The 24447-nt window shown below is 54.8% G+C and overlaps 6 protein-coding genes across 6 annotated transcripts; 4 read left to right on the plus strand and 2 right to left on the minus strand.

Moving 5' to 3' along the window:
- Positions 1 to 390: 390 nt before the first annotated feature.
- Positions 391 to 2430, plus strand: CTHT_0046270 (uncharacterized protein; the record flags this gene model as incomplete). Its single annotated transcript, XM_006694943.1, has 4 exons — positions 391 to 653; positions 712 to 861; positions 927 to 1804; positions 1868 to 2430. 4 exons carry the CDS (start codon positions 391 to 393, stop codon positions 2428 to 2430), a joined length of 1854 nt encoding a protein of 617 aa, XP_006695006.1.
- Positions 2431 to 4246: 1816 nt separating this feature from the next.
- Positions 4247 to 8342, plus strand: CTHT_0046280 (uncharacterized protein; the record flags this gene model as incomplete). The annotated part of the gene is made up of 3 exons (XM_006694944.1): positions 4247 to 4269; positions 4452 to 4587; positions 5583 to 8342. The coding sequence occupies 3 exons, from the start codon at positions 4247 to 4249 to the stop codon at positions 8340 to 8342; spliced, it is 2919 nt and encodes a 972-aa protein (XP_006695007.1).
- Positions 8343 to 9801: 1459 nt separating this feature from the next.
- CTHT_0046290 (uncharacterized protein) lies at positions 9802 to 11817 on the plus strand (the record flags this gene model as incomplete). Its single annotated transcript, XM_006694945.1, has 1 exon — positions 9802 to 11817. One exon carries the CDS (start codon positions 9802 to 9804, stop codon positions 11815 to 11817), a length of 2016 nt encoding a protein of 671 aa, XP_006695008.1.
- Positions 11818 to 13397: 1580 nt separating this feature from the next.
- CTHT_0046300 (uncharacterized protein) lies at positions 13398 to 14010 on the minus strand (the record flags this gene model as incomplete). Its single annotated transcript, XM_006694946.1, has 3 exons — positions 13398 to 13672; positions 13736 to 13770; positions 13832 to 14010. The coding sequence occupies 3 exons, from the start codon at positions 14008 to 14010 to the stop codon at positions 13398 to 13400; spliced, it is 489 nt and encodes a 162-aa protein (XP_006695009.1).
- Positions 14011 to 16766: 2756 nt separating this feature from the next.
- CTHT_0046310 (uncharacterized protein) lies at positions 16767 to 17507 on the minus strand (the record flags this gene model as incomplete). Its single annotated transcript, XM_006694947.1, has 1 exon — positions 16767 to 17507. One exon carries the CDS (start codon positions 17505 to 17507, stop codon positions 16767 to 16769), a length of 741 nt encoding a protein of 246 aa, XP_006695010.1.
- A 1618-nt stretch (positions 17508 to 19125) lies between these two features.
- Positions 19126 to 22781, plus strand: CTHT_0046320 (complex ATPase-like protein; the record flags this gene model as incomplete). The annotated part of the gene is made up of 4 exons (XM_006694948.1): positions 19126 to 19221; positions 19312 to 19476; positions 19564 to 22572; positions 22638 to 22781. 4 exons carry the CDS (start codon positions 19126 to 19128, stop codon positions 22779 to 22781), a joined length of 3414 nt encoding a protein of 1137 aa, XP_006695011.1.
- Positions 22782 to 24447: the final 1666 nt, after the last annotated feature.

The raw sequence follows: 24447 nt of genomic DNA on the forward strand, positions 1-24447 counted from the left end.
CGGGTATTACTCTGTTTCATCCACGGCCTGTCACTTGTGTAGACTAGGGGGCCAGCTAAGGCAGGGTGTGTTAGGTTGGTGTACAAGATGGAATTGCGGACGGATATATACCGGGAACCGGAAGGTACAGTCCCCGTTATAGATAGGAGGTCTAGACCGCCGGTACGCCCTCTGCGGACAGTAGGCTGTTTTATCGTTTTCTATCCTTGACTTTCTTTATCTCCTTCACCACGCTTGGGCATCTTGGTCTCAATAAGACAACTCCCTTGTGTGCTCCCTCTTGGTGCTCCCTTGGCTTAAGCACTCCCTCAACAGAGCCTGAGAAATACGGACACCCCATCGAAGAAGCAGCCCCTTACTGACAGTCGATTCCGGTTCTACTTTTTCATTATGGCCGGGTGGTCAGGAACACCAAGTTCGACCAGCACAGGCAGTGGAGGACATGGGGGCCGCAGTACAGATCCGGCGCGGGCCGCCTACTTCGCCGCTAGACACAAGGTCGTTGAGCGTGCCATGAAGCACTACGCTGCTGGTTTGTGCGGGCTGATCGCTATCTTCGTACTTTGGCGCTGGGTAAGGTGGCTGAGCGTGAAAGTGGAGAGAAAGCGGAAGCCGGCCGGGGCATTGGGCAAGCCGTTTGTTGCGGTTTCAAGGTCAGTGTCTCAAGATTTTCCCTAGTTGCGGGAAGTCAAGCTGTTGACGGTTATCCAGACTTCTCCGGAATCTGCTGGTTCGCAGAGTTCCCGGATTTGGCTCTGGTGGGCACGCTCTCGTGGTCATTGCCTATGTGGCCATCAACCTTGCGATTGCGTTTACCAATGTTCAGTGGACAGTGTCGTACGTCGCTCACAGGTTTGGATGGTATGCCTTGTTATTGGGACCCCCCTGAGAAGGCATGAGAAGCGCACTCACACATGCCGTTACAGGTTGTCGCTGGCCAACATGGTCTTGGTCATCTTGCTGGCGCTGAAGAACACTCCACTGGCCTTCCTTACGGCCTACTCCTACGAACGGCTCAACTGCTTGCACCAGATCGCTGGCTACACCATGTTCTCACAGATGGTGATCCACGCAGCCATGTACACATCATACTTCAACAGCCAGGGTCGGCTGCTGAGCATCTACTCCCAGCGCGGCACAATTGCAGGCATCGTGTGCGGTTTCGGTTTCTTGAGCGTCATCTTCTCGGCCGTGTTTCTCCGTCGTGTGTGGTACGAGATCTTCTACGTGGTCCATGTCGCCTCGTGGGTCGTCTCGGTTATTGCCGTCGGCTTTCACCAACCTTCAATCGCGGATAAAACGCTAATTGTTACGCTTATTGCCGCTGTCGCCTGGATCCTCGACCGTATAATCCGTGCCTGTCGAGTTCTTTACTACAGCGCCAACAACGAGGCCACCCTGCACCCGCTCCCCGGAGGTGGCACTAAGATTATGCTAAAGAAGGCGCCGGCCCGTGCCGAGCCAGGAAAGCACTGTTTCGTTTGGATTCCGGCCATCCGCAAATTCGAGACGCATCCTTTTACGATTCATCGTAGCGATCCCGTCGAGTTCACCGTAAAGGCCCGTGATGGATTCACCAGCGATTTACACAAATACGCAGCCGCAAACCCGGGCGTTGCAGTCAAAGCTTCAGTGGATGGGCCATATGGCACGTTTCCTGATCCCATGGAGTTTGACAAGATCGTGCTAATTGCTGGCGGTGGCGGCGCGACGTTTACTTTTGGCCTGGCAGTGAATGTCCTGGAGAGGATGGGCGAAGAGGATAAGAAGCAGATTGTATTTATTTGGGCAGTTAGGGAGCATGGTAAGTACCAAGATTGTATCATTCGTTTTACAAAGCCGGCATGCACTAACGCCATGGTCACAGAAAACCTCTTCTGGTTCCGCGAGCAGCTCGATATGCTCCTCACTCAAGCCCAGACACCCCGCGTCAATGTCTCCCTCTACGTGACGCGTGCTTCGTCCGACATTAGTGGTACTCAGGAAGCACAAAACAGCGGCGAAAGATCATCTACCGACTCACCAGCCCTTTCGCCAATCGAGACGGACCTCGAAAAGAGCATCTCCCACCAGCGCTGGGCTCGCACAACTACTACAACCACGACGACGACTGCCACAGAAAGTGACACGGAGAAAGATATCGAGAAGACTATTGAGACGCGGGTTGAACATAGCAAGGAGACTGCCACGGCCGTGACTGCCACTACGAAGGCTGCTCAGACACTGCTTGATTACCCCGTACAACTTGGTCGCCCTGACACGGCAGCATTGATTCGCGATGCAGTGAACATCACGCCATCGAACCAGCGCGTGCTGGTTGCAGCTTGCGGGCCGGATGGGTTGATGAGAGTGGTGAGAGACACTACCGCGCGACTGATCAGGGGAGATGGGCCAGCAGTAGAAGTACATTGTGAACAATTCGGCTGGTAGGGCGCACTGATTTCATGAGCCTAAGACTTGGGAGAGGATAGCAGGCTGGTTTCATCTCACTGATTATTAGACATGAGTATGGTTTGTTCCAGGAGTCTCACGACAATTAGTTCAGGTCTGTCGGGGGTATTTCGATGATGCTAGGATGAGGATGTGTACATATTGGAGTTCGGGGCTTTGGATACCTTGTTTTTGTCATTGCTTCTTCGAGTTATACCTCAATGGCTTGACATCACGCGCGATATGTTGGGGTTTTTTGGGGGGGGGGGGAAGGGGGAAGGGGGATTGAAATTTAAGACACGGTCATGGATGGGTACTGAGTATTTACCTGGATACCTACATCTCACGATACTGATAAAGTGCAATTGACCATTGGCATATCACAAAGGGAACAACAGCTGTGAACAGTGCACAGTGAAGCTGTCAGGCTCGTAGGTAGGCTGCCCCTCGTCAACCGTGCCCTTGCTTTGCGAATGCCCCATGATCATGTTTTCAACCCCGCCTTGATTGCCACCACGCATGTCCTTGACTACAGTGCGGATAAGGATATAGTAATTATCCATTAACACCATACCTATCCAGCAGGATACCAACGGCCGTGCTGGTAGCGTTGGTCATCTCCTTGTCGACATTCGGATGGCGCTATCGCATCAAAAGCCAGTTTTTCCCATCAGCAAAGGATTGGATCTTGCAATCAGCGATCTGGTTGGATCGCAAGGCCTGTTGGGTGAGGCTTGTGAAAGCGGGGCAGCGATCCGCGAGTCTCCACATTGATGCAAGAAGCTTTGCCCTTGGCATTTGTGCGTCTGATCTTGTGATCAACATCTCGAACGAGGTTGACAAGGAATGCAGGCTGATGAAGGTCGACGGCCGGAGACGTAGGATTCTGGATGAGTCTCGAGTTGTGTAACGGGAGATAATGGGGAAAAGTGAGGCCCTGCTGCTGCTTCGGCGTCGGATCCGTTGCGGTCTGGCAAAGTTGAAATCTCAAGAAATTGATAAAGTCCAGGGCTGGTTGTGGAGTCCCTGCCTTAACCCTGAGTCTTGGCATGCGCAATTGGGCCAAGCGCCCACGTTAGCCGCCGCTGTTAGGGTCTGGCACCATACTCTGGCCTCCGTTATCGCTACCTAGCAACACAACACCAGCCTCTTGGTTTCCCGTTTCCCGCAACAATGCAGCGATGAATGGTGTGCCTCACTGCTGCCCCGCCTTGATGCCGATTGCTTGATAGAGCTTGATTGATAGGCATCTTCCAGGTTCCTAGCTGGGCTGATAGCGCTGGCGAGATCCTTCACTCTGACATTTGTCTTTTCGGTCTCTTATTTTTCTTCTTCAACGCAACAATACTCCCTACAGCACCTTGGCACTAAGATTTCAAGTTGCCTGTTTGTTCTTATTTTTGACCAGCCCTTACATTGTGCGTCTGGTTGCCATCCGAGACTGACTTCAGCGGACTCAGCAATCAGTCAATCACAAACCGACTTTTTGGAGGGTCGTCCCGCTTCCTGCGTGTTGCTGCACGCCTGTTCGACTGGCTGCCTACCTGCCCCGCCCCCCGGTTCAAGCAAGATCCCTCCATCTGATTGAGCGAGCGATTCGAGCCCAGAGCTTGGTTGCTAATTGCTTGCTTTGCCTGCAGCAAAAAAAAGCAGCATTAGCTCCACCTCATCGCTGCACCTCTGACCGTCCATCCGATTTGATCTGGACCGAACCCATCCATCCATCCATCCCTTCCGACCACCACGCTCTGCTCCCTCCTCACCATATACCAGAGCATCCCTTCTGCGAGCGACTCGCGTACAATTCTTGCCCGCCATGCCCAGCTTTACCTTTCAGTGGTGAGTGCCAGTTTGTTGATACCTACGAGTAGTTTGCATGTTCTCGCCACGGCAGCAACAACAGAGCTCATCCAGCTCACTGCCGACCACGCAAAGTTTCTCCTGGTCGCACCACCAAGGAAATTGGCCGTGTTGTTAGTCCCCGGGCTAACCACCAGATCCTTCCAACTGTTTCATTGCAGGCCCCACGATGCCCAAGAAGTTTACGTGACGGGCACGTTCGACAACTGGTCCAAGAGCGAGCGTCTGGAAAAGGTCGACGGCGTCTGGCAAAAGACCGTCACTCTTCCCGAGAGAGCGGAGAAATTCTATTACAAGGTGGGTGCAACATCGCTTCTTTTGTCATGAATCTCCCTTCCCTTCGCGGTCAGAGGTTAGAGGGCGTATCTGGGCGCGCAATGGCCGTGTGGTGCCTGTAAACTGCTTGAGGCCGATGCCTCCGGGTCTTGCAAAATGCTCTTGAAGCAATGCCTCCCTCCGACGAGCGCGCATTCAGCAAAGTTGCAAGCGGTGGTCAGCCTCGCGGGGTCTTCGGGGCCTACGCGGGGCAATGAGGTGAGGAGAATGGAGTAAACGACTTCTCCTCGGGACTAAGAACCCCACCAAGCGAACAAGCGACCAAGCGTCAGAAATAGGTGTTGCAGACCGTCTCCAGGATTGGGAAAGCTGCTGCTTGGGCATACTCCCCAGATCCTGCAGACTGACACGCGGTGTTTGGCCGATCTGAGACCATTACCAGGCTGCACGATGCGCAACTGTTGCCAGTCAGTCGGGTGTTTGAGGCCATGGATCGCGCCAACCGATTTTCAAGCTTTTTCTCTTTGTGGCTCCTCGTGTGCGCCCGCCGGCAACAACCGCGGCATGTTCGCCAGCAATGAACATCCTGGGACGGCAAGCCAGGCGCCGGCCACAGCAGGCCTTACCACAAGCGAGACTAGTGTCAACCCCGTGGGGCCCGCGGCATGAAAACCAAAATCAGTCATGCCGGACACTGGGTCACAAATGGGCCATACTGGACCCCCGTGACCCGCGGTTGGATCCAGGATACCGGGGCTTCTGCACTTTGCTTCTCTCCCGACGCTCCATTCAACCTCGCCCCCTCTCTTAAAACCCAGAGCCTTTCTTGCGCCCAACCCCCCACTCTTACCTTGTTGGCCTTTTTGCCCCAGCGCGGCTCTGCCCTGCCCTATCTACAACTACCAACCCTGCTTCTGGCAGTTTCTTACCTAGAGAAGCTGTTATCATAACCTACTGCTTTGTTCATCGAATTTTTTTTGCTGACGTATTCTGCCCCTCCCCGTTCCGAGCAACAGTTTGTTGTGGACGGCAACTGGACGACCGACCACACCGCGCCGCAAGAAAAGGACGCCGAAGGCAACGAGAACAACGTCCTGCTGCCCGAGCAGATCATGGACGCCAATAGCAAGCCGGAGGTGGAAGAGGCTGCCCAGCTTCAGGCGGCCACCATCAGCTCGGCCGCGCCCGAGTCGACGACTACCCAATTGGTGGCAGCCGTGCCGGTCGAGGAGAAGAAGGAGGAGCCCCAGCCTGAGGTAAAAAAGGGGGAGAAGGAGGAAGAGCTCAAGGAGGAAACTACGCCCGGAGACAGCAAGGAAGAGGCTCCCAAGGAGGAGGCTCCTCAAGAGGAGACTGCTAAGGAAGAAACTCCCAAGGAGGAGCAAAAAGAGGAACCCAAGGTAGAGGAGAAGCCGGAAGAGAAGAAGGACGATCCTCAAGAGGAAGAGAAGAAGGAAGAGCCCAAGCCAAAAGAGGATGAGAAGGAGGAGGAGAAGCCCGAGTCGGCTCCTGAGGTCGCCCCCGAGACTGTCGTCATCAGCTCGGTTGCCCCCGAGTCCACCACGGCCGAGCTAGCCGCCGCTGTTCCCCTTGAGAACAAGGAGGATGCAGCGCCCGCGGAGCCGGCCGCTGATTCTTCCGAGGTCAAGGTCGACCCCTTGCCTGCCGCTGAGGGCGCTCTGAACCCCATTAAGCTCGAGCCTGGCGAGCCCGTTCCCAAGGATGTCTCTGCCGAGGCCCTCACCAGCCATGTCACTCTCGACAAGGAGTCTTACGAGCGGAGCGATCGCCTGCCGGGCGTTACCCCTGTTGCTACCGACTTGTCGCCCGTCACTGCCAACATGATTCCTGAGTCCAGCTTGCCCATTGCCTCGGCAGGTTCGGACAACGTCTTCATTAGCACCGTCACCGCTGAATCGACCACCGCCGACCTGGCTGCTGAAGTGCTGGTCGAGAAACCCTCCGGGGAGGCTGCTGCAGAGGTTCCGAAGGCCGTCAAGGAGAGCCAAGAAAAGGCGCACGTGGACCCCGAAGCTAGCGCTGTGCCGGAAGAGGTATGCGAGAAGGCTGAGGTCGAACAGGAGCTGCTAAGCAAGGTTCCCGAGGTTCCTCCTGCGGCTGAGGGTGTTGCTGAGGAGAAACCGGCCGAGCAGGCTGGTGAGGAAAAGCCTGTCGAGGCCGCTGCACCTGCTGTTGAGGAGAAGGAGGAGAAGCCTGTTGAGAAGGCGAAGATTGAAGAAGCCAAGGCTGAGGAGGCCACTGAGAAGGCTGCTGAGGAGGCGAAACCAACTGACGGGGTGAAGGTTGAGGAGCACAAGGGTGAAGAGGCCCCGCCTGAGGAGCCCAAGGCTGAGAGCAATGCCGAGGAGATCAAGGTTGAGGAGCCGAATGCTGAGGAAACCAAGACGGAGCAGGCTAAGCCTGAAGAACCCAAGACCGAGGAGGCTGCACCCGAAGAGAGCAAGGTTGATGAGGCTAAGGTCGAGGAACCCAAGGCTGAAGAGTCCAAGTCTGCTGAGGAGGCTAAGGTCGAGGAACCCAAGGCTGAAGAGCCCAAGCCAGCTGAGGAGGCCAAGGTCGAGGAACCCAAGGATGAGGAGCCCAAGCCAACTGAGGAGGCTAAGGTCGAGGAACCCAAGGATGACGCCACTGAAGAGGTCAGGTCTGCTGAAGAGCCTGCTGTGCCTGCGGTTGAGGAACTAAAAGTCGAGGAGGCTAAGCCTGTCGAGGAACCTAAGCCTGCTGAGGAAGTTAAGGCTGAGGAGCCTAAGGTTGAGGAGCCTCAGCCTGCTGAGGAGGTCAAGCCTGCTGAGGAGCCGAAGGCCGAGGAGACTCAACAAGTTGAAGAGGCCAACTCCGCCGATGAGGTCAATTCTGCCGACGAGGCCAAGCCCGCCGAAGAGGCCAAGCCTGCCGAGGAGGCCAAGCCCGCCGAAGAGGTCAAGGCCGTCGAGGAGACCAATGTTGAGGAGCCTCAACCCGCGGAAGAAACCAAGCCCGCCGAAGAGGTTAAAGCCGTCGAGGTGAAGGCTGTCGAGGAGACCAATACTGAGGAGCCTCAACCTGCGGAAGAAACCAAGCCCGCCGAAGAGGCCAAGCCCGCCGAAGAGGTTAAAGCCGTCGAGGTGAAGGCTGTCGAGGAGACCAATACTGAGGAGCCTCAACCTGCGGAAGAAACCAAGCCCGCCGAAGAGGCCAAGCCCGCCGAAGAGGCCAAGCCCGCCGAAGAGGTCAAACCTGTCGAAGAGGTCAAGGCCGTCGAGGAGACCAATGTTGAGGAGCCTCAACCCGCGGAAGAAACCAAGCCCGCCGAAGAGACCAAGGCTGTCGAAGAAGCTCCCGCTGCCGTCGAGGAAGCCCCCAAGGTTGAGGAGCCCAAGGTTGAGGAGCCGAAGGTCACCGAGGAAGCTGCCAAGCCTGAGGAGTCTAAGCCTTCTGAGGAAGTCGCCCAGCCTGTCGAAGAGACTCCCAAGGCCGAGGAGCCCAAGGCGGAGAAGACGCAGCTCGCTGAGGAACCGAAGGCTGCCGAGCCTACCGAAGCCGTTACTGAGCCTTCTGCCGGCGCCGGCGAGGAAACAGCTAAGGCTAATGAAGAGGCTAAGCCTAGTGAAGAGAGCAAGCCTGTGGAAGAGGACAAACCCGCAGAGGAAGCAAAGGCCGGTGAAGAACAGCCACCTGCCAACGGCGAGGCTGCCAAGGAGGAGACGCCTTCGGAAAAGAAGAAGAAGACCAGGCTGAGCGGGTTCTGGGCCCGGTTGAGGGAGAGGTGGTTCTGATTGTCTTGAGTCTGAGATAGGGGATAACCTGGGTTCCTGTGAATCTCGAGAGGAGAGTGAGGGTTTTGATATCCTGGCTTCCATTTGGTTGTTCCATTTTCCTTTTCTTCATGATTCCCTTCTTTCCGGTTTCGTCGAGAATCCGTGTACCAATACCATGCTATGCCTACCTACCTAGCTGCTGCTGATGAGCTGCCTACCTGATTGATGATGGATGGACCGGATGACGAGTCTCTTATTTCCATGAGTTCTCTCGCTCTCGATTGCTGGAAGATGTGTGCTGCTGCGTGTTGTGTTGTTGCGATGGACCGTAATGTGCGAATGATGGGCTGGCTGTCTGATTTCAGGGAGTAGGGACATTGAAGGTCGTTTGACGAACGACGTGACGACGAGGATGATATCTGCTTGTCATGTGTTTGTTGTGTGATACCTGATGTCGACAGTCATTTCGCAGTGTATTGAGGTTATGGATCATCTTCGTGATTCTCATTATCTTTGCCTGGGGTAACGTTAGTCTTAGCATCAGCACTGAGACTGAATATCATAAAGTGCTGCAGACGTCGAGCCGTAGTGAAAGACTGTCAGCTTGCTATGAATCTGACTGCATATCGCCGAATGAGTCATGGATGATGAGTTCTGCCGTGTGTTTGCAAACGAAATTTTGTTAGATTGAGGACGACCGCCGCCCTGACGATGCCTTGGGCTAGTGTTGGTGTGGTGCTGACGGCCAGACACAGTGTCAGTACAGTGCAAGTCAGCTAACCAGGGCCGGACTCCCAAACCAAGCTCTTCATTGAACCCCAGTTTGGTGGTATTTGCCCCGCGGAAGGTCCAGGTTCCATGGTGCTCTAGGCGGCCGGTTGAAACCTGGAACGGCCTTGAGTGACTCCGTCACTTCCCTTCTTTTTTTCTTTTCTTTTCGTCCTCACCCGCACTCCTCTCCATGGGGTCCGGCACTGGGCCCCTGCGACACCACGCAACCGCATCCATTGCTGCGAATTTCTTACGTCTCCGCCATCGTTGTGTGCGCTGGCTGAGTACAAGTACGGATTGCCTGAGCGTCATCTCCATCAGACCACTGGAGTGACTCTACGGCTCCAGCGCCCAGCACCAGCGAGACAACGAGACAGCGACACGACAAAGCCCGCGAGCAAAGCAGCTGACGGTCGGCAGTCGAGCGACAAAGTCTTGACTGACTGCTGTGGATGACATGCCGCAGTTGCTGGCATGAGTGGGTCAACCCTCTTGATTACCTGAGCACCTCCCGCTCGCTGTTGTCGAGCAACACCAATCTGTATCTGCATCGAGGGCAGCAGACAAGCCACAAGATTTTTTTTTTTTCCTTTTAAATCGAGATCGCTGCTGAGCAGCTGTCTAGCCCAAGCACTGCAGCCCTATCAAGAGCGTCAAGAGCGACGTTGGCATTAGCGTTGATCCCACCCAAGAAACATCAATCAACATGAGCTCGACGTCATCTTCCCCGGCCAAGCCCGTCGCAGGCCTGGCCGCTACGAATCATCCGCCCGCACCCCCGCCGACAACGTCGAGCCAGACTTTCGATGCCGACCGTCGCCGGAATTATCATCCTCAGGGCCCGGCACATCCCCCTGCGGCGCCCAGAAAGACCCAGGGCGCCCGGAGACAGCATCGGAACCAGCGGCGCCCTGGTGCTCGCGACCATATCGACGACGAAGATACCCTGGCTGAGCTCCGCGCCCTGCGCAACACCAGCAGCCGCCGCGGTCAGACCTCCATCACCCATCTCCTCAACATTGCCCTCCCGCCGCGGCCCCATGAGACCTATCATCCATCCTACTCACGTTCGTACCGCCGTAATCCATCGTGGGGGGTCGGGTCCGGCTACCATGCTGCTGACAAAGCCCGCTACATCCATGCCAATTACCGCTTTGTCGTGCGCCCTACCGGCAACTATGCGGCGCAGGCTGCAGATGCCGACAAGCATATCGAATGGGATGACGTTTTGCAAGTCATTGCCTCGGCCGAGTCGCAGCAGGCTGCCTGTCCCATCTGCCTGTCCGAGCCGGTCGCCCCGCGCATGGCCAAGTGTGGCCACATCTTTTGCTTGCCGTGCTTGATCCGCTTCATGAATACAACGCCTCCCGATCACCCCCCTGACAAGAAGCCCCAGAATCGCTGGCGCAAGTGTCCCATCTGCGATGACTCCGTCTACCTGACCGACGTGCGCCCCGTCCGTTTCTACGCTGGTCAGGAGTGCCCCCTCCCGCGTGTTGGCGATGACGTTATCTTGCGCTTGATGATGCGTCGTGCCAACAACACATTGGCCCTTCCTCGTGAAGGTGCCGCCGAGGTGCTACAGTCTGCCGTGGACGATGTTCCGTGGCATTTTGCCGCCAACGTCATGGACTATGCCCGCATCATGAAAGGCACCAGCGGGTATATGGAGGAGCAATACGATCGCGAGATTGAGGATCTGACTAGGCAGGAGCAGGAGGACGAGCTGCTGTATCACGAAGACAACGAGTGGACTCAGCGCGCCATCAAGTCAGTGAAGGCAGCCAAGGAGAAGCTCGCGGAGTTGGGTGACACTGGAAAAGATCCGCAGCCAATGACGGCCGGACAAACCAGCGAGTTATCAAAACAGCCCAGTGCTGACCAGGAGTTCTACTTCTATACGTCTCCGCCGCACCTTTATCTCTCCCCTCTGGACATTCGCATCCTCAAGACGCGCTATGGCACCTTCTCTGCCTTCCCGTCGACCCTCCTCCCGCGCGTCGAGCACATCTCCATGGGCCATGTGGTCGACGATGCGCTACGTAAGCGCGCTAAGTATCTCAGCCACCTTCCGCGCGGCTGTCTAATCAGCTTCCTGGAGTGTGATTGGACTGATATTGTTCCAAACGAGATTTTAGAGGGGTTCAAAGACGAAATCGAAAAGCGCCGGCGGAGGAATCGGGAAAAGGCCCTGCAAGAGGAGCGCGAACGGATCCAAGCTGAGCGAGCCGAGGCAGCGGCACTGAGAAACGCGAGAAGGTTGGCCAGTTTTTCAGGAGATGATGACGGCCCAGTGACCATCAAGTGGGGAGATGCCGACGAGGACAGACCGCCGGTCGATCCGAATGACTTTGTGCCACTCAGCGCAGTCGTGAGCACGTCACCCAGCCAAAGGCCGGGGTTCTCGGCACTCGCTGATATGAATACCAGCCCGGAGGGGAGCAGCACAACAGGAGCAGGCCAGCTGCGCAGGACTACGGTGTGGGGCACACCGGCAGTAGATGGCCCGCCGTTGGAAACCCTGCCACCACAGCAGAAGGTCGATGATGGGTGGCTGGACGATAGCGAGGTGCTCAAGTCGCTGGGGGAAGCTGACCTTGCCGTGCAGTTGGAGGCGTTGGGCATCGAGTCGGCTGGGCCAAGCAACAGCGGCGGTGGGGGCAAGAGAAAGAAGAGGCAGAAGATTACGCTGATGAGCACGGGCGGGAGGAGGGGCTTGTAGGCTTCGCTGGATTGGTTAGACTCGATGCGCAGGTGGGTTTTGAACTTTGTCTCAATCCGTTTCACAAGGCGAGTAGAACAAAGACTGCGTTGCATCCCTGGAGAGAGCGCCAGTGTATATATGTATTTCGAAATATGTCCCTTTTGATCCTATTCTCGTCTTCGGTCTAGTAGGTGGACGAGGCAGGTATTGAGGGAAAGCCGACAACAGCAAGAGCCTTGAAGAAGAGGGGTCTCTTATAGGACATGGTAGCAACAACCTACAGCAGCTACTTGTGCGACTGTTGATTTAAATGACTCTTCCGCCCGATGCAAACAAATTCTCATCCCAAGCCGGCCCAAGGCCCTGTTCTCAGGGCCCATGGTTGGGTCTGCCAGCACCAGAACTGATGACATCATCTCCAATGACGTCCCTTTGTTCACATCCTACTGCAACCCGGATCTCCTTTTTTTTTTGAAACATACCTAAGGCGGCTTCCAGCTTCGCGATTTCCTACCAGGCAATAAACCCTCACTCTGTACACTCTATCTGTACACTCTATACACTCTGTACATTCTGTACCATAACGTCATGCTTCCCAAAGCAACCATGCCCAAATCCAAGCCCCGGAAGAATTCCAACGTCGAGGACAAGGCAAGCATCCTACCCCAGACCATTCACTGTCCTTGCTAGAGCGAACTACAATAAAAGCCGACGCTAACAAGGACGCGGCAAGGACCCAATTGAGTCCAAGACAACAACGAAGGAGGGGACTCGCAAGGAAGCAAGCTTGGAAGGAGCGAGCCCTACGAAATCGGGGGCAGGAGGGGGTGGGAACACGACGGGAAGGAACCTTACACTGGACGCAAGCAATTCGGCGGGGTTGGAGAACCAGACCACTCGACGCGGGACAACCTAAACAATCGGGTTTATAGTTATATAAGCAAGAAGATGTGTAAGCAGATGATAGCGAAATATGAACGTTGTATCACGAAGTCGAGCATCCCATGTCAAATGCTTCGTGTTTCGTACTTATAAGCTCAAGTTCCAACACGATATATGCCCAAATAGGTGCCCTTGGTGCTACCATGTGTGGCTTCCACGACCCATACTTGCAACCCTCTCACCAGCCGTCATGCCGCAGATCACGCTACGCGGCTTCTAAGGCCAGACCGTCATCGCCCAGGTGTGGTTGCGTCTCTTACGTCGAGAATGGCGTGGTCTGCTCTGTGTCTCACCATAGACGAAAATCTCAACAGCCAGAGACATCCGGCCACTAGGGCAGTGTACGTCCATCGAATTTTTTAGAAGCCTTTGGGACAAGTAGATAAATTATCACTAAATTTTATACCATTAAGAATTGAGCCTAGCCTGGCCAAGGACTCCCACACTCCCAAACAGCGGTGCTCTCAAGCGTCGAATGTCTTGTCTCTTTCGTCCCGACGCCGAGAAAGTCTCGTGGCCAGCTCCCATCACACCTCGCCTAACCAAACCCTCCCCAAAGACCCATCCCATGTACACCAAATCCAAAAACAAAGACCAAAAACGCCCCCCCCTTCCCCCCGGTTTATTTGTTTTTTTTCCCACAAGCCTAAAATCTCTTAGAGCAGCACGGCAACGGCACCGGCAACGGCACCGGCAACAGCAGCAAGCACACCGCCAGCGTTAAGAGCAAGGTCGGCAGCACTGTTGGTATTGGTGGGACCGTCAGCGGTGGTGGTCTCGGTGCTGTCGGTCTCGCCAGAGGTGCTGTCGGCAGCGGGGGTGGTGTTGGCGGGCGACTCGGCCGACTTGGTAGCGGTAACGAGGGCTGTGCTCGACGTCGCGAACTGAGTCACATAGGAGCAGAAGATGTCGCGCTGGCCGGCATAGTCATCTGTGTGCGGTTAGCGAGGAACAGCCAAAAAGGCGCGTAAAAAAAAAACTAGGAAAGCCTTACGGAGACGGGAGTCGTTAGGACAGTTATTGAAGCAGCTATAGAACGGTCAGATCCTGTCAACAGCGACCCAAATCAAGAACTGGGGATACGGCGTACGTGAGGATGTTCTTGTACTGCTCGCACTTGCAAGCATAATCGCTGTGCTGGCAGCTGGCCAGCTTGGCGCTCTCGGAGGCCAGGCAAGCCTCGACGATGTAGTCAGCGGCGCAGGAAGTGGTCTGGGCCACGGCGGTCGAGGCCGCGAAGAGAGCAAACGGCAGCAGAAAGCTCTTCATTTTGAAAATGTCGATGCACGGTGACGATGGGAAGCGAACGATGCTCTCGTAGATCAATCAGATCCGCTCAGAATAACGCGACAAGCGAATGTGCGAGAATAAGCTGCAGAGAGAGAGAGATCAGTATAATACGTCCGTATCAACGCGGAGCAGGTGCATAAAAACATAAACAGAGAACACAAGAGGCGGTGGAATGGGATCTCACATAGCAACAAGCCGCAGCAACTCGGAACGAGGGACGGTGAAGGAGCGAGCGGAGGGAGTCCACTTGTCTCGGAAGAAAAGAGGCAGAGGGCAAGGGTGAGAAAAGGCCAGAGACTGGAGGCGAGCAGAAGGAGCGGAGTGGACACTTTTGAGAGCACCCCGGTGCCCAGTCCGCCCAGGGACGCCAGCAGCAAGGGGGCAGCAGCTGTGAACGGAGCACCTGCAACGGGAAATGAAGGCCTTCGCTAGCGGCTGTCCGGGGCATCCAAGCCGCTGCTGGCTGCTGCTGAGCCCTGGCTGGTGCTGGGGGTGGTATCGGTATGGGTCAGGAGCTGAATCGATTGTATGCCCTGACCCGTCGGATTCTTCCAGATTTGTAGATCCACCCATGAACCCATCAATTCCTCCAAATGAACTCATGCATCCATTGTATCACTGCATCACACAACCTCTACTGGACCGCCTGCCTCACCACCAACGGTTCTCAGTCCACACCCGGACTTCTCCAGTGTTCGAGTCGATCCTCCAGTGTGTGTCAATCGGCCCAGCATCCTCACAAAATGCTGGCTTGGCGATGGCTGAAATAAAGATCGCGATTCTCGTGTTAGCCTCTCGTCTGGGCGCCGTGCGTTTCCTGCCAGGGAAACGTGCCCTGTCGATTGGCCAATGGCCGGCTCGCTGACCGGCCTCTGCGAAGCTCGCAGCGGTCGCTGCAACGCTGCAACCAAGTTTCTGCCAAGCTATGCCGCTTGCCGTCCGCACCCACAAACAGCTCCTGTCTCTCTGACCAATGGTAGACAACGCTGAGAAGCTTCGAGCAACCAACGGATTGCTGGGGAACCACATGAGCTCTCAAGAATGTCCGCAGTCTAGTCAACAATGCTGTTCTTGCAGTAGCGTTGGCTGTATGTGCTGTACGCTGCTCGAATCCGTGAACCCCTCCACTTCTGCAAGGACAGACGAGGTCTCCGGTTCCCCAGTCACCGTCCCGAACCACCAAGCTTTCCCCCAAGTGATCTCCACAGAACACATGTACGACTATTGAGTTCCCCGCTACGCTAAGCATCCAACCAGCTGGCAACCTCAGCTCTGTGTAATTGAAAGGCCCGGACAGATTGTGTAACCCTCTCAGAAGTTGAGACGAGTCGCGGTGCAGCTACATGCATGAACACGGAGTAAGCCATACGGCTGGCTCTATTTCGAGCTCAATTGTTATTTTATTTTTTTTTTCTCCAAGGCTGGGTAGGTATCAAGATCTGTCGGCACACAGTGAGATGTAGGGGAGAAGTAGGAGGAACAAAACACATCAAGGAAATACTTCGAAGACTAGAATCCCTGTGAGGACATCCGCCTTCAGACATGATCAGATAAGCATTATGAGAAGACCGCTGGAGTGTAATGTGGTCGAGTACTGTCAGATCTTTGGTGCAAACCTCCTCTAAATTCTGGCCTCTCTTGGCATGCTCATAATCTACCTAGAGATCAATACCACACCCCACCACAGTCCTGCCTAAACCCCTTATATCACTTCTACTTTGGAGAATGATGCCAATTAACAGCTCCCAAGCAGCGAGTTAAGTAAGAACATGAGTAATAGAAAAGCTGAAATTTGGATTCGCGGGTTTGTTGAGGAGGGGTGAACTAAATCTACTCACTCGATGTCTCCTTCGAAAGACTCTCACAAATTTTTCCCCCAATCTCTAACCCTCACCTACTCAGTAAATTTGTTGCTCTTCGATCATTGTATGGTGTAAAGACGCATCCGAGGTACGTATAATATTTTTTTTTTTCATCAGACTGCATAACAAGCAGACATGACAAGAGTCTCTGGGCAGATTGATCAGCTGCGCACAATCATGGAAAATATAAAACGTTTAAGGGGTATCAAGTCTTGCCCAAAGGGACAAGAATCCGGTAGTATTTGCAAGTGTCAGTGGTATATGCGTATGAGGAACAATAGGACACAACCGAAGACAAGAAAACCCGGAGAAGGAGATACTGCCGCCACCGCCAACAAGGGTTACATACAAAAAGCCACACACACACACACAAAACAAAAAAAAAAAAACAGAAACCCGAGAAGAAGCCATCATCGATGATGCTATGTGCCTCTCTTCCATTTCATTCCCTTGTGGTATAAACAAACGCCCCGGAATATGCTCCATCTAATGTAATGATGATGATCATGAAATCCCCCCAGTACCCTCCTATCCATCCGTCCATTCATTCCTGAAACTCCCTCGGCAAAGATGCAAGGTGGTCGTCATCGCAGTCGTAATGAAGTTGACGAGATGATGAAAAGAAGCCCCATGTATGCCTTCAACTCCCAACCATGCTCATGCGTCCCAGGGAATTTTCGACGATGCGTTATGTGTGAGTGCTGTGAAGTGTCGACGGTTACGATGCTGATGGCGATGAGCTGTTGCTGTTGTTGGTGATGTGAAAACGTGGGCATCCGGGAATGTGAAAGCAGGAAGAGAAGCTAGCGAGCGAAGCAACCATCTGGCCCCTTGATCCCTTTCGTTCTCAAGTGAGCCGAAAATTCCGGAGGATCATGAAAGCCGAGTCCTTTTATTATTCCCCCAGCTCCCAAATACGCCCTTGCCGTCCCCGTAATCAAGACTGCCGAGGTCGAAGATCTCGGCCAAGTTAACCTTGCGTTTTTGCCCTGCCCCGCGCCCGAGTGATGTCCTCGATGATGCTGACGGTTGTCTGACTTGCCGGTTTCGCGCAGCGCTCCGCGACGCGGTCGAGCGGTTATTCGAGTCGGACAGGTCGAGGTTGGCAAGCCGCAACGCAGCGTCGTGCGGATAGGGATGCGAGGACTGGAAGGTAAAAGTCTCTTGTGTCGGGACGACGAACTCAACCTCTTCCACGGCCGGATTTGTGGAAGCATCTGTAAGAGTAGGCAGAGAAGAATCATCCCGCATAGCGTCCTCGGGCCGCTGTGCGGAGGAGGCTGCGGAAGTCGGGGAGGGAACAATGCGCTGCATTTGCGGCGACACCATCGGAGCAGGCTCCGGCTTCTCGACCTCATCATCACTCTCAGGAGGAGGACTACTCATCTCCCGGCCATCCAGCCGTTCCATCACCCATCTCCTTATCCGCTGACCCTCTCCATCCCGAAGACCGATGTTTTCCCTGTCGAGAAAGCCAAGTAGCTCTTCCAAGCATTCCTGGTAGCCCTCGCTGCGCGCCTTGTTCTGTGCCGCAGCCGAAGTCTTATAGAGCTTGGTAACCGAGAGCGCGGCCGCCTTAAAGGCGTCGAGGAGCTCGTTCGCCTCGACGCTCATGGCGAGAGAGGATTCGAGGGACCGCGTGGCGTGCAAGGTTGATGGAGGGAGGAAGCAGTCAAATTAAAAAAAAAAGGACAAAGTTTTTTTTTTTGCCTTTTCTTTTGTTGCTTTTATGTTTCTTTGGGTAGCAACCAAATTTCGCAGGATCGTTTGCCGCCGAATGTCGTGGAAAGAATACAGTACACGGTGACTCGGCACCTGGATGCTTGAACTGAGGGGTTTTCAACTGCAACCTAGACAGCCAATGTGGTTGCTGTGGATCAAAGCGGAGCTTGAGATGCAAGCGTACCTAGCCTGCAGCGGGGCGCTTTGATGGTGTTTTCGTGGGGGGGAGAGGAGAGGACCGGGAGCAGCGAAAAACGATGTGCTTCAGACTGCTGTCGTTATCGTCTCAAGCAACAATGTAGTGGTGTAAGTAATGTGAGCAAGAATTCAATGGACTTGTCATTCACAGGGAACGTTCAGGGGCAGCCTCAGCTTATAAAGGTTCTGATGAAAGGAGAGTAAGCGAACTGGCGGCGCCGTGTTTATCATTTGCTGAGCCGGGACCAAAAGAACCTCGAAGAAAGATGGATAGCATGGCGGGTGGACCCTAGTATCAGACCGGCGCTATGATTGGGTCAACACCAGTTCCTAAATGCGCAAGTGGGCGGCTCTTGGCAAAGCCGCTGGCCTGCCATTGGGTTCAGCCTTGTCCCTCTCACAGACCGGCACGTGTCTTCCTCTGGTCTTGGCATCACCCTCCATCCATAGGAATCCCTACTTTATAGAATCGTTCAAGTTGGCTTTGTGGTGTAGACGATAGGTTGTGGCCCAAGGAGGCTGAAAAAGTGTGTAGATGCAAGTTTGCCTGTACTTGACTAAAACGCTAGGCTGCTATCCAAGGTATAAATGCTGAGAATCAGACATGAATATACATACATGTAAGATGCAACTGAGGATGCCCGCATGCCCCCAAGTCCGCAGTGCTGGACAGAGTTTATATCTTGGATGACGCCATGAAGCAGCAACGGCCAGGTGTGTGCATCTCCATGAGAGAAGATACCCAGTCAAGGGACAGGTAGGTGAGCAAACTCGAGCAGCCATCAGCAGTCCGTTTGGGCGACTTTTGAAAGAAGGCCGGGCATCATCATCAATGCAAGGCGAAGCCAACTGACGTTGAGCGCCGGCTGCAAGGCACAGGAAATACTTGCAGCAGGCACAAAACGCATGAAACAGATGTGTGTGGTAGACGGTCATTCGCCATTAATTTGTAGCGCGGGGCCTGGCTCTACCGTCCATTAACCCCGTCAGCTCTTGGATGGCTGTGATTGGCTGATCGCAACACGGTTTGGACCTTTTTGGGGTTCCTCAACCTCAGAATTTCGCACCCTGGGCAGCACCCACCCATCTTCAACCGCCTTTCTCCCGGTCCTCGCGAGTTTGCTGTCGCGTATCGCCGCCACGAGGCCAGCAGCCATCACCCCAACCGCGTCAAATCGTCCGGGACATCGAATAATCGCCCGCGCGTCGCCCTGGGATTTCGACTCTACTGCTTACACGCACAGGCGCGTATAAGTCGCGTCCCACCAGCGCCAGCACCACTCCCGGGCCTGGACCCGACATCGCGGCCACCATGGCTCCCCGTTCGCGCTTAAGCGGCAATGACACCGACGCGTCTATGCCCGATGCGCCCGAAGTGAGCCAGCCCGAACAGAGGGCCGAGGACATGGTACGTGGGCACCGCGCTGCCCTTGGCTCCGAGATAGAGAGGCAAGGAGAAGAGAGACCGAGGCCGATCCATTGCTGACCCTGAGAGTAGGACATCGAGACTCCCGATTATACAGACTCTGACACAAATCCCAACACAACGGCCAGCAGTGTCGCCGGCGAACCCGTCGTCGATGGCCGCAAGAAGCGTTCAGAAGCCAACCAGCTGCGTAGGAGTATCTTTGGCAAGAAGCACGATCGCCTAGGCGAGAACAAGGTGCGTGGGCGGCGGCCGATTGTTTGTCGAGTGCTCGATCGACCGACAAAGTACGTCTCCGCTGACACTCGAATGCCTAATAAACAGGAAGATGATACACTCCGTCGGTTCCGCTACCTCCTCGGCTTGACCGACCTTTTTCGCCACTTCATCGAGACGAACCCGAACCCCAAGATCCGCGAGATCATGGCCGAGATCGACCGTCAGAATGCGGAAGAAGCCAAGAAGAAAAAGGGCGGCAGTCGCCAGGGCGGCGCTACTAGTGAGAGGCGCCGTCGGACGGAGGCCGAGGAGGATGCCGAGCTGCTCCAGGACGAGAAGGTCGGCGGTTCAGCCGAAACCGTCTTTCGCGAGTCGCCTCCCTTTATCAAGGGCACCATGCGTGACTACCAGATAGCTGGCCTGAACTGGCTCATCTCGCTGCATGAAAACGGCATCTCGGGCATTCTCGCCGACGAAATGGGTCTCGGCAAGACCCTTCAGACCATCTCCTTCCTGGGCTATCTGCGCCACATCCAGGGCATTACCGGGCCGCACCTGGTTGCGGTGCCCAAGTCGACGCTGGACAACTGGAAGCGAGAGTTTGAGAAGTGGACGCCCGACGTCAACGTGCTCGTGCTGCAGGGCGCCAAGGAGGAGCGCCATCAGCTCATCAACGACCGCCTGATCGACGAGGACTTCGATGTGTGCATCACCAGCTACGAGATGATCCTGCGCGAGAAGGCTCACCTCAAGAAGTTCGCCTGGGAATACATCATTATCGACGAGGCCCACCGCATCAAGAACGAGGAGTCGTCGCTGTCCCAAGTCATTCGCATGTTCAGTTCGAGAAACCGCCTGCTCATCACCGGCACGCCTCTCCAGAACAACCTCCACGAGCTGTGGGCCCTGCTCAACTTCCTGTTGCCTGATGTGTTTGGCGATTCCGATGCCTTCGACCAGTGGTTTCGCGGCCAGGATCGCGACCAGGACCAGGTCGTCCAGCAGCTGCACCGCGTGCTCCGGCCTTTCCTGCTTCGCCGCGTCAAGAGCGACGTGGAGAAGAGCTTGCTGCCCAAGAAGGAGATTAATGTGTACATTGGCATGTCAGAGATGCAGGTCAAGTGGTACAAGAAGATCCTCGAGAAGGACATCGACGCCGTCAACGGCGCCGGCGGCAAGCGCGAGTCCAAGACGCGGCTGCTCAACATCGTCATGCAGCTGCGCAAATGCTGCAACCACCCTTACCTGTTCGAGGGCGCCGAGCCCGGTCCGCCGTACACGACGGACGAGCATCTCATCTACAATTCAGGCAAGATGATCGTGCTCGACAAGCTGCTCAAGCGGTTGCAGAGCCAGGGCAGCCGCGTGCTCATCTTCTCCCAGATGAGCCGTCTCCTGGACATCCTGGAGGACTACTGCGTCTTCCGCGGCTACAAGTACTGCCGCATCGACGGCGGCACCGCGCACGAGGACCGCATCGCGGCCATCGACGAGTACAATCGGCCTGGGTCCGACAAGTTCATCTTCCTACTCACCACCCGCGCCGGTGGTCTGGGCATCAACCTGACCACCGCCGACACCGTCATCCTCTACGACAGCGACTGGAACCCGCAGGCCGACCTGCAGGCCATGGACCGCGCGCACCGCATCGGCCAGACCAAGCAGGTCGTCGTCTATCGGTTCGTCACGGACAACGCCATCGAGGAGAAGGTCCTGGAGCGCGCGGCACAGAAGCTGCGGCTGGACCAGCTCGTCATCCAGCAGGGCCGCGCCCAGATCGCCACCAAGGCCGCGGCCAACAAGGAAGAGCTCCTGTCCATGATCCAGCACGGCGCCGAGAAGGTCTTCCAGACCAAGGGCGCCTTTGGGCTGATGGCCGAGAAGGGCGCCAACCTGGACGATGATGACATCGACGCCATCCTCAAGGCCGGCGAGGAGAGGACCCGGGAGCTGAACGCCAAGTACGAGAAGCTTGGCATTGATGACCTACAAAAGTTTACCTCCGAGTCGGCCTACGAGTGGAACGGCGAGGATTTTGCCGCCCGCAAGAAGGACATCGGCTTTACTTGGATCAACCCGTCCAAGCGTGAGCGCAAGGAGCAGATCTACTCGATCGACAAATATTACAAGCAGGCGCTGCACTCAGGCGGCCGGGCTGCCGATTCGAAGCCCAAGGCGCCGCGCGCCCCGAAGCAGATACCGGTGCACGACTATCAGTTCTATCCGCCGCGGCTCCGCGACCTCCAGGATAGGGAGACGGCCTGGTACCGCAAGGAAATTGGCTACAAGGTTCCTCTCCCCGACGGCGACGATGATAACCTGTCGGAGCGCGAAGCCGAGCGCGCGCTGGACCAGGCCGAGATCGACAACGCCACGCCGCTGACCGAGGAGGAAAAGGCGGAGAAGGAACAGCTCGCGCAACAGGGCTTTGGCGACTGGAACCGGCGGGATTTCCAGCAGTTCATCAACGGGTCCAGCAAGTACGGCCGCCACAACTATGAGATGATCGCTACCGAAGTCGACAGCAAGACCCCCGAGGAGGTCGAAGCGTACGCCAAGGTCTTTTGGCAGCGCTATACCGAAATCGCCGACTACATGAAGTACATCAAGATCATCGAGGATGGCGAGGAGCGCATGCGCAAGATCGAGCACCAGCGCAAGATGCTGCGCAAGAAGCTCAGCCAGTACCGCGTGCCCCTTCAGCAGCTCAAGATCAACTACTCGGTGTCGACCACCAACAAGAAAGTCTACACCGAGGAGGAGGACCGATTCCTGCTCGTTCTGCTGGACAAGTACGGCATCGACTCGGAGGGCATCTACGAGAAGATCCGCGACGAGATTCGCGAAAGTCCTCTCTTCCGCTTCGACTGGTTCTTCCTTAGCCGCACGCCCACCGAGCTGGCCCGCCGCTGCAACACCCTGCTGACGACCGTCGTCAAAGAGTTTGAGGACGCGGATAATGCCAAGGATAGCAAGGGCGGCAAGGACGCCAAGTCCAACGGCGTCAATGGCAAGGTCAAGCGCGAGGCCGAGGACGAGGAGAATGACGAGGATAGCGTCCTCGGCATGGCCCCGGCCAAGAAAAAGAGCAAGACCACCACAAACGGCGTAAAGGTGAGTCCCATTGCAAAAAAAAAAAAAAAATAAACGTGTCCGGTCAGCTAACCGAGTGATTGCAGAACAAGACGTTGGACAATGTCAAGTCGACAACGGCCAGTAAGGCCAACTCGGCATCAGTCTCGCGCGCCTCCAGCGTAGCGTCGAGTGCCTCTAATGCCGCTGCTTCTAAGAATAAGGCAGCAGCAAAGGGAAAGAAGAAATAAGTGTGTAGTAGCTCGAGATGTTTGCTCGTTTAATCGGGACATTATACTCTTCTGATAGGCGAGAAACGTGGGATCTTTGGCATGATATCATTGTGTGGGGTAGGGTGCTGATAGCAAAGTTGCATATCTCACTGTACTAACCTTTATCTTTATCTTAGTGACAGCTTCATATCTGTCACATTACCTAAAGAAACACATATGGGTGGGCGGCTGGACAGGTTTGGCAGGCAAGGTTTTAAGCACTATTGAATCTGAATTTCTCACAGAGCAAAAGGGGGTACCTCGAGGTCTTTTAGAGCAGGATGGATGGCATTGGTGTGAAGAGAGGTTTCGATCAGCTACAGTACTTCCTAAGAAGGAGAAAGGGAGGCGTTTAATTGGTATGTAGGTTAGACGACCTGGATTTGCTTTAGTGATTACATTCATTGCTTTGATGTGCGTTTGCTTCTAACCTCCGAAAAGTGCATAAATAAATGCCTAGGTTCGGGTGGTATTATGCAAGGTTCTGTGTCATCCAAGCTCTTGACGGCATTAGACTTCAATTAACTAGGTGCAATCTCTATAACTGGGTAAATCAGCTAGATGAGGCAGAAAGGAAAGGGAGACAAAAGGACAGAGGGAAGGAAAGGATGGACGAATGGATGAACTACGGAGAGTGAGAGAAAAGGGATAAGGGATGGGAAGAACTGGGTCTTACTATAGTCAATTCATCCTTTCTAATTATTGATGCCCGACTCTATTAGCGCCAGAAAAGTCTGTAAAGACTTGCATTAACCAGTATCTCGGAACACAGAAGTACACAACAGAAAGTGTGTTCATCAAGTAATGAAGAAAAAAAAATATTTAGTGGCAAGGAAGATTTGCAGGCAGCTAGGAGCCAGTTGTATCCCATGTGTAGAACGCCTGATGAGATCTCAATTGAAACTTTCAATCATGGCAGAGGGCATCTGCTGAATAGACTTGCTCAATCAAGGCATTATGCAGGCAGCAGTTAGGTCATTAGAGGACAGGTTCTTCAACTTAACAGCACCCACAACCTACCTCAAAATTAACATTCCTGTTCACCATGTGCACTAGTTCACCTAGAGTTCACTAAATTTTCAACTTCATTCATCAGAGGATCACCAGGCCTTGGGTGCTACAATGCTCACTTGAAAAATAGCTCTAAGAACACAGGCAGAAATTCACGACCCTTTAGAAGAAGACAAATGAAAGGACACAACACCCATTATCCCAGATCCCTGATACAACACTCAGCAGCCAGCCAATGGAGCATGGCAATAATAATATTTGGAGAACACTGAGTACCGTAACTCACACAGCCCGGTCCTTGGGCAGGTGGTCTCAACCCGATCGGCGAAAAGTGGGTCTTCGGCCCGGCTCCGGGTTGAGGAAGATACCCGATCACGTCGGTTCCGCACGCCTGGCGGGCGGCGAGCAGCGGGCGCCCAGTGCAGGACTCGGGGTTAAAGCCCTATTATGCCAATAACCTTTGCATTCAGCGGAGATTATCTTCTTTTCGCTCACTGTCACGCCTATCTCTCGACTTTTTAGCCACTTGTTTTTCCTCCGTTGACTGAATGAGCACATTGCATTCAGTTTACCTCCCCCCTCCTCCCCAGCAAGTGCAGACCTTCCAAAACACAGCATTTCAATGCGCTTGGGG

The sequence above is a fragment of the Thermochaetoides thermophila genome (assembly GCF_000221225.1).
Source record: "Thermochaetoides thermophila DSM 1495 unplaced genomic scaffold scf7180000011818, whole genome shotgun sequence".
Classification (NCBI taxonomy): Eukaryota; Fungi; Ascomycota; class Sordariomycetes; order Sordariales; family Chaetomiaceae; genus Thermochaetoides; species Thermochaetoides thermophila.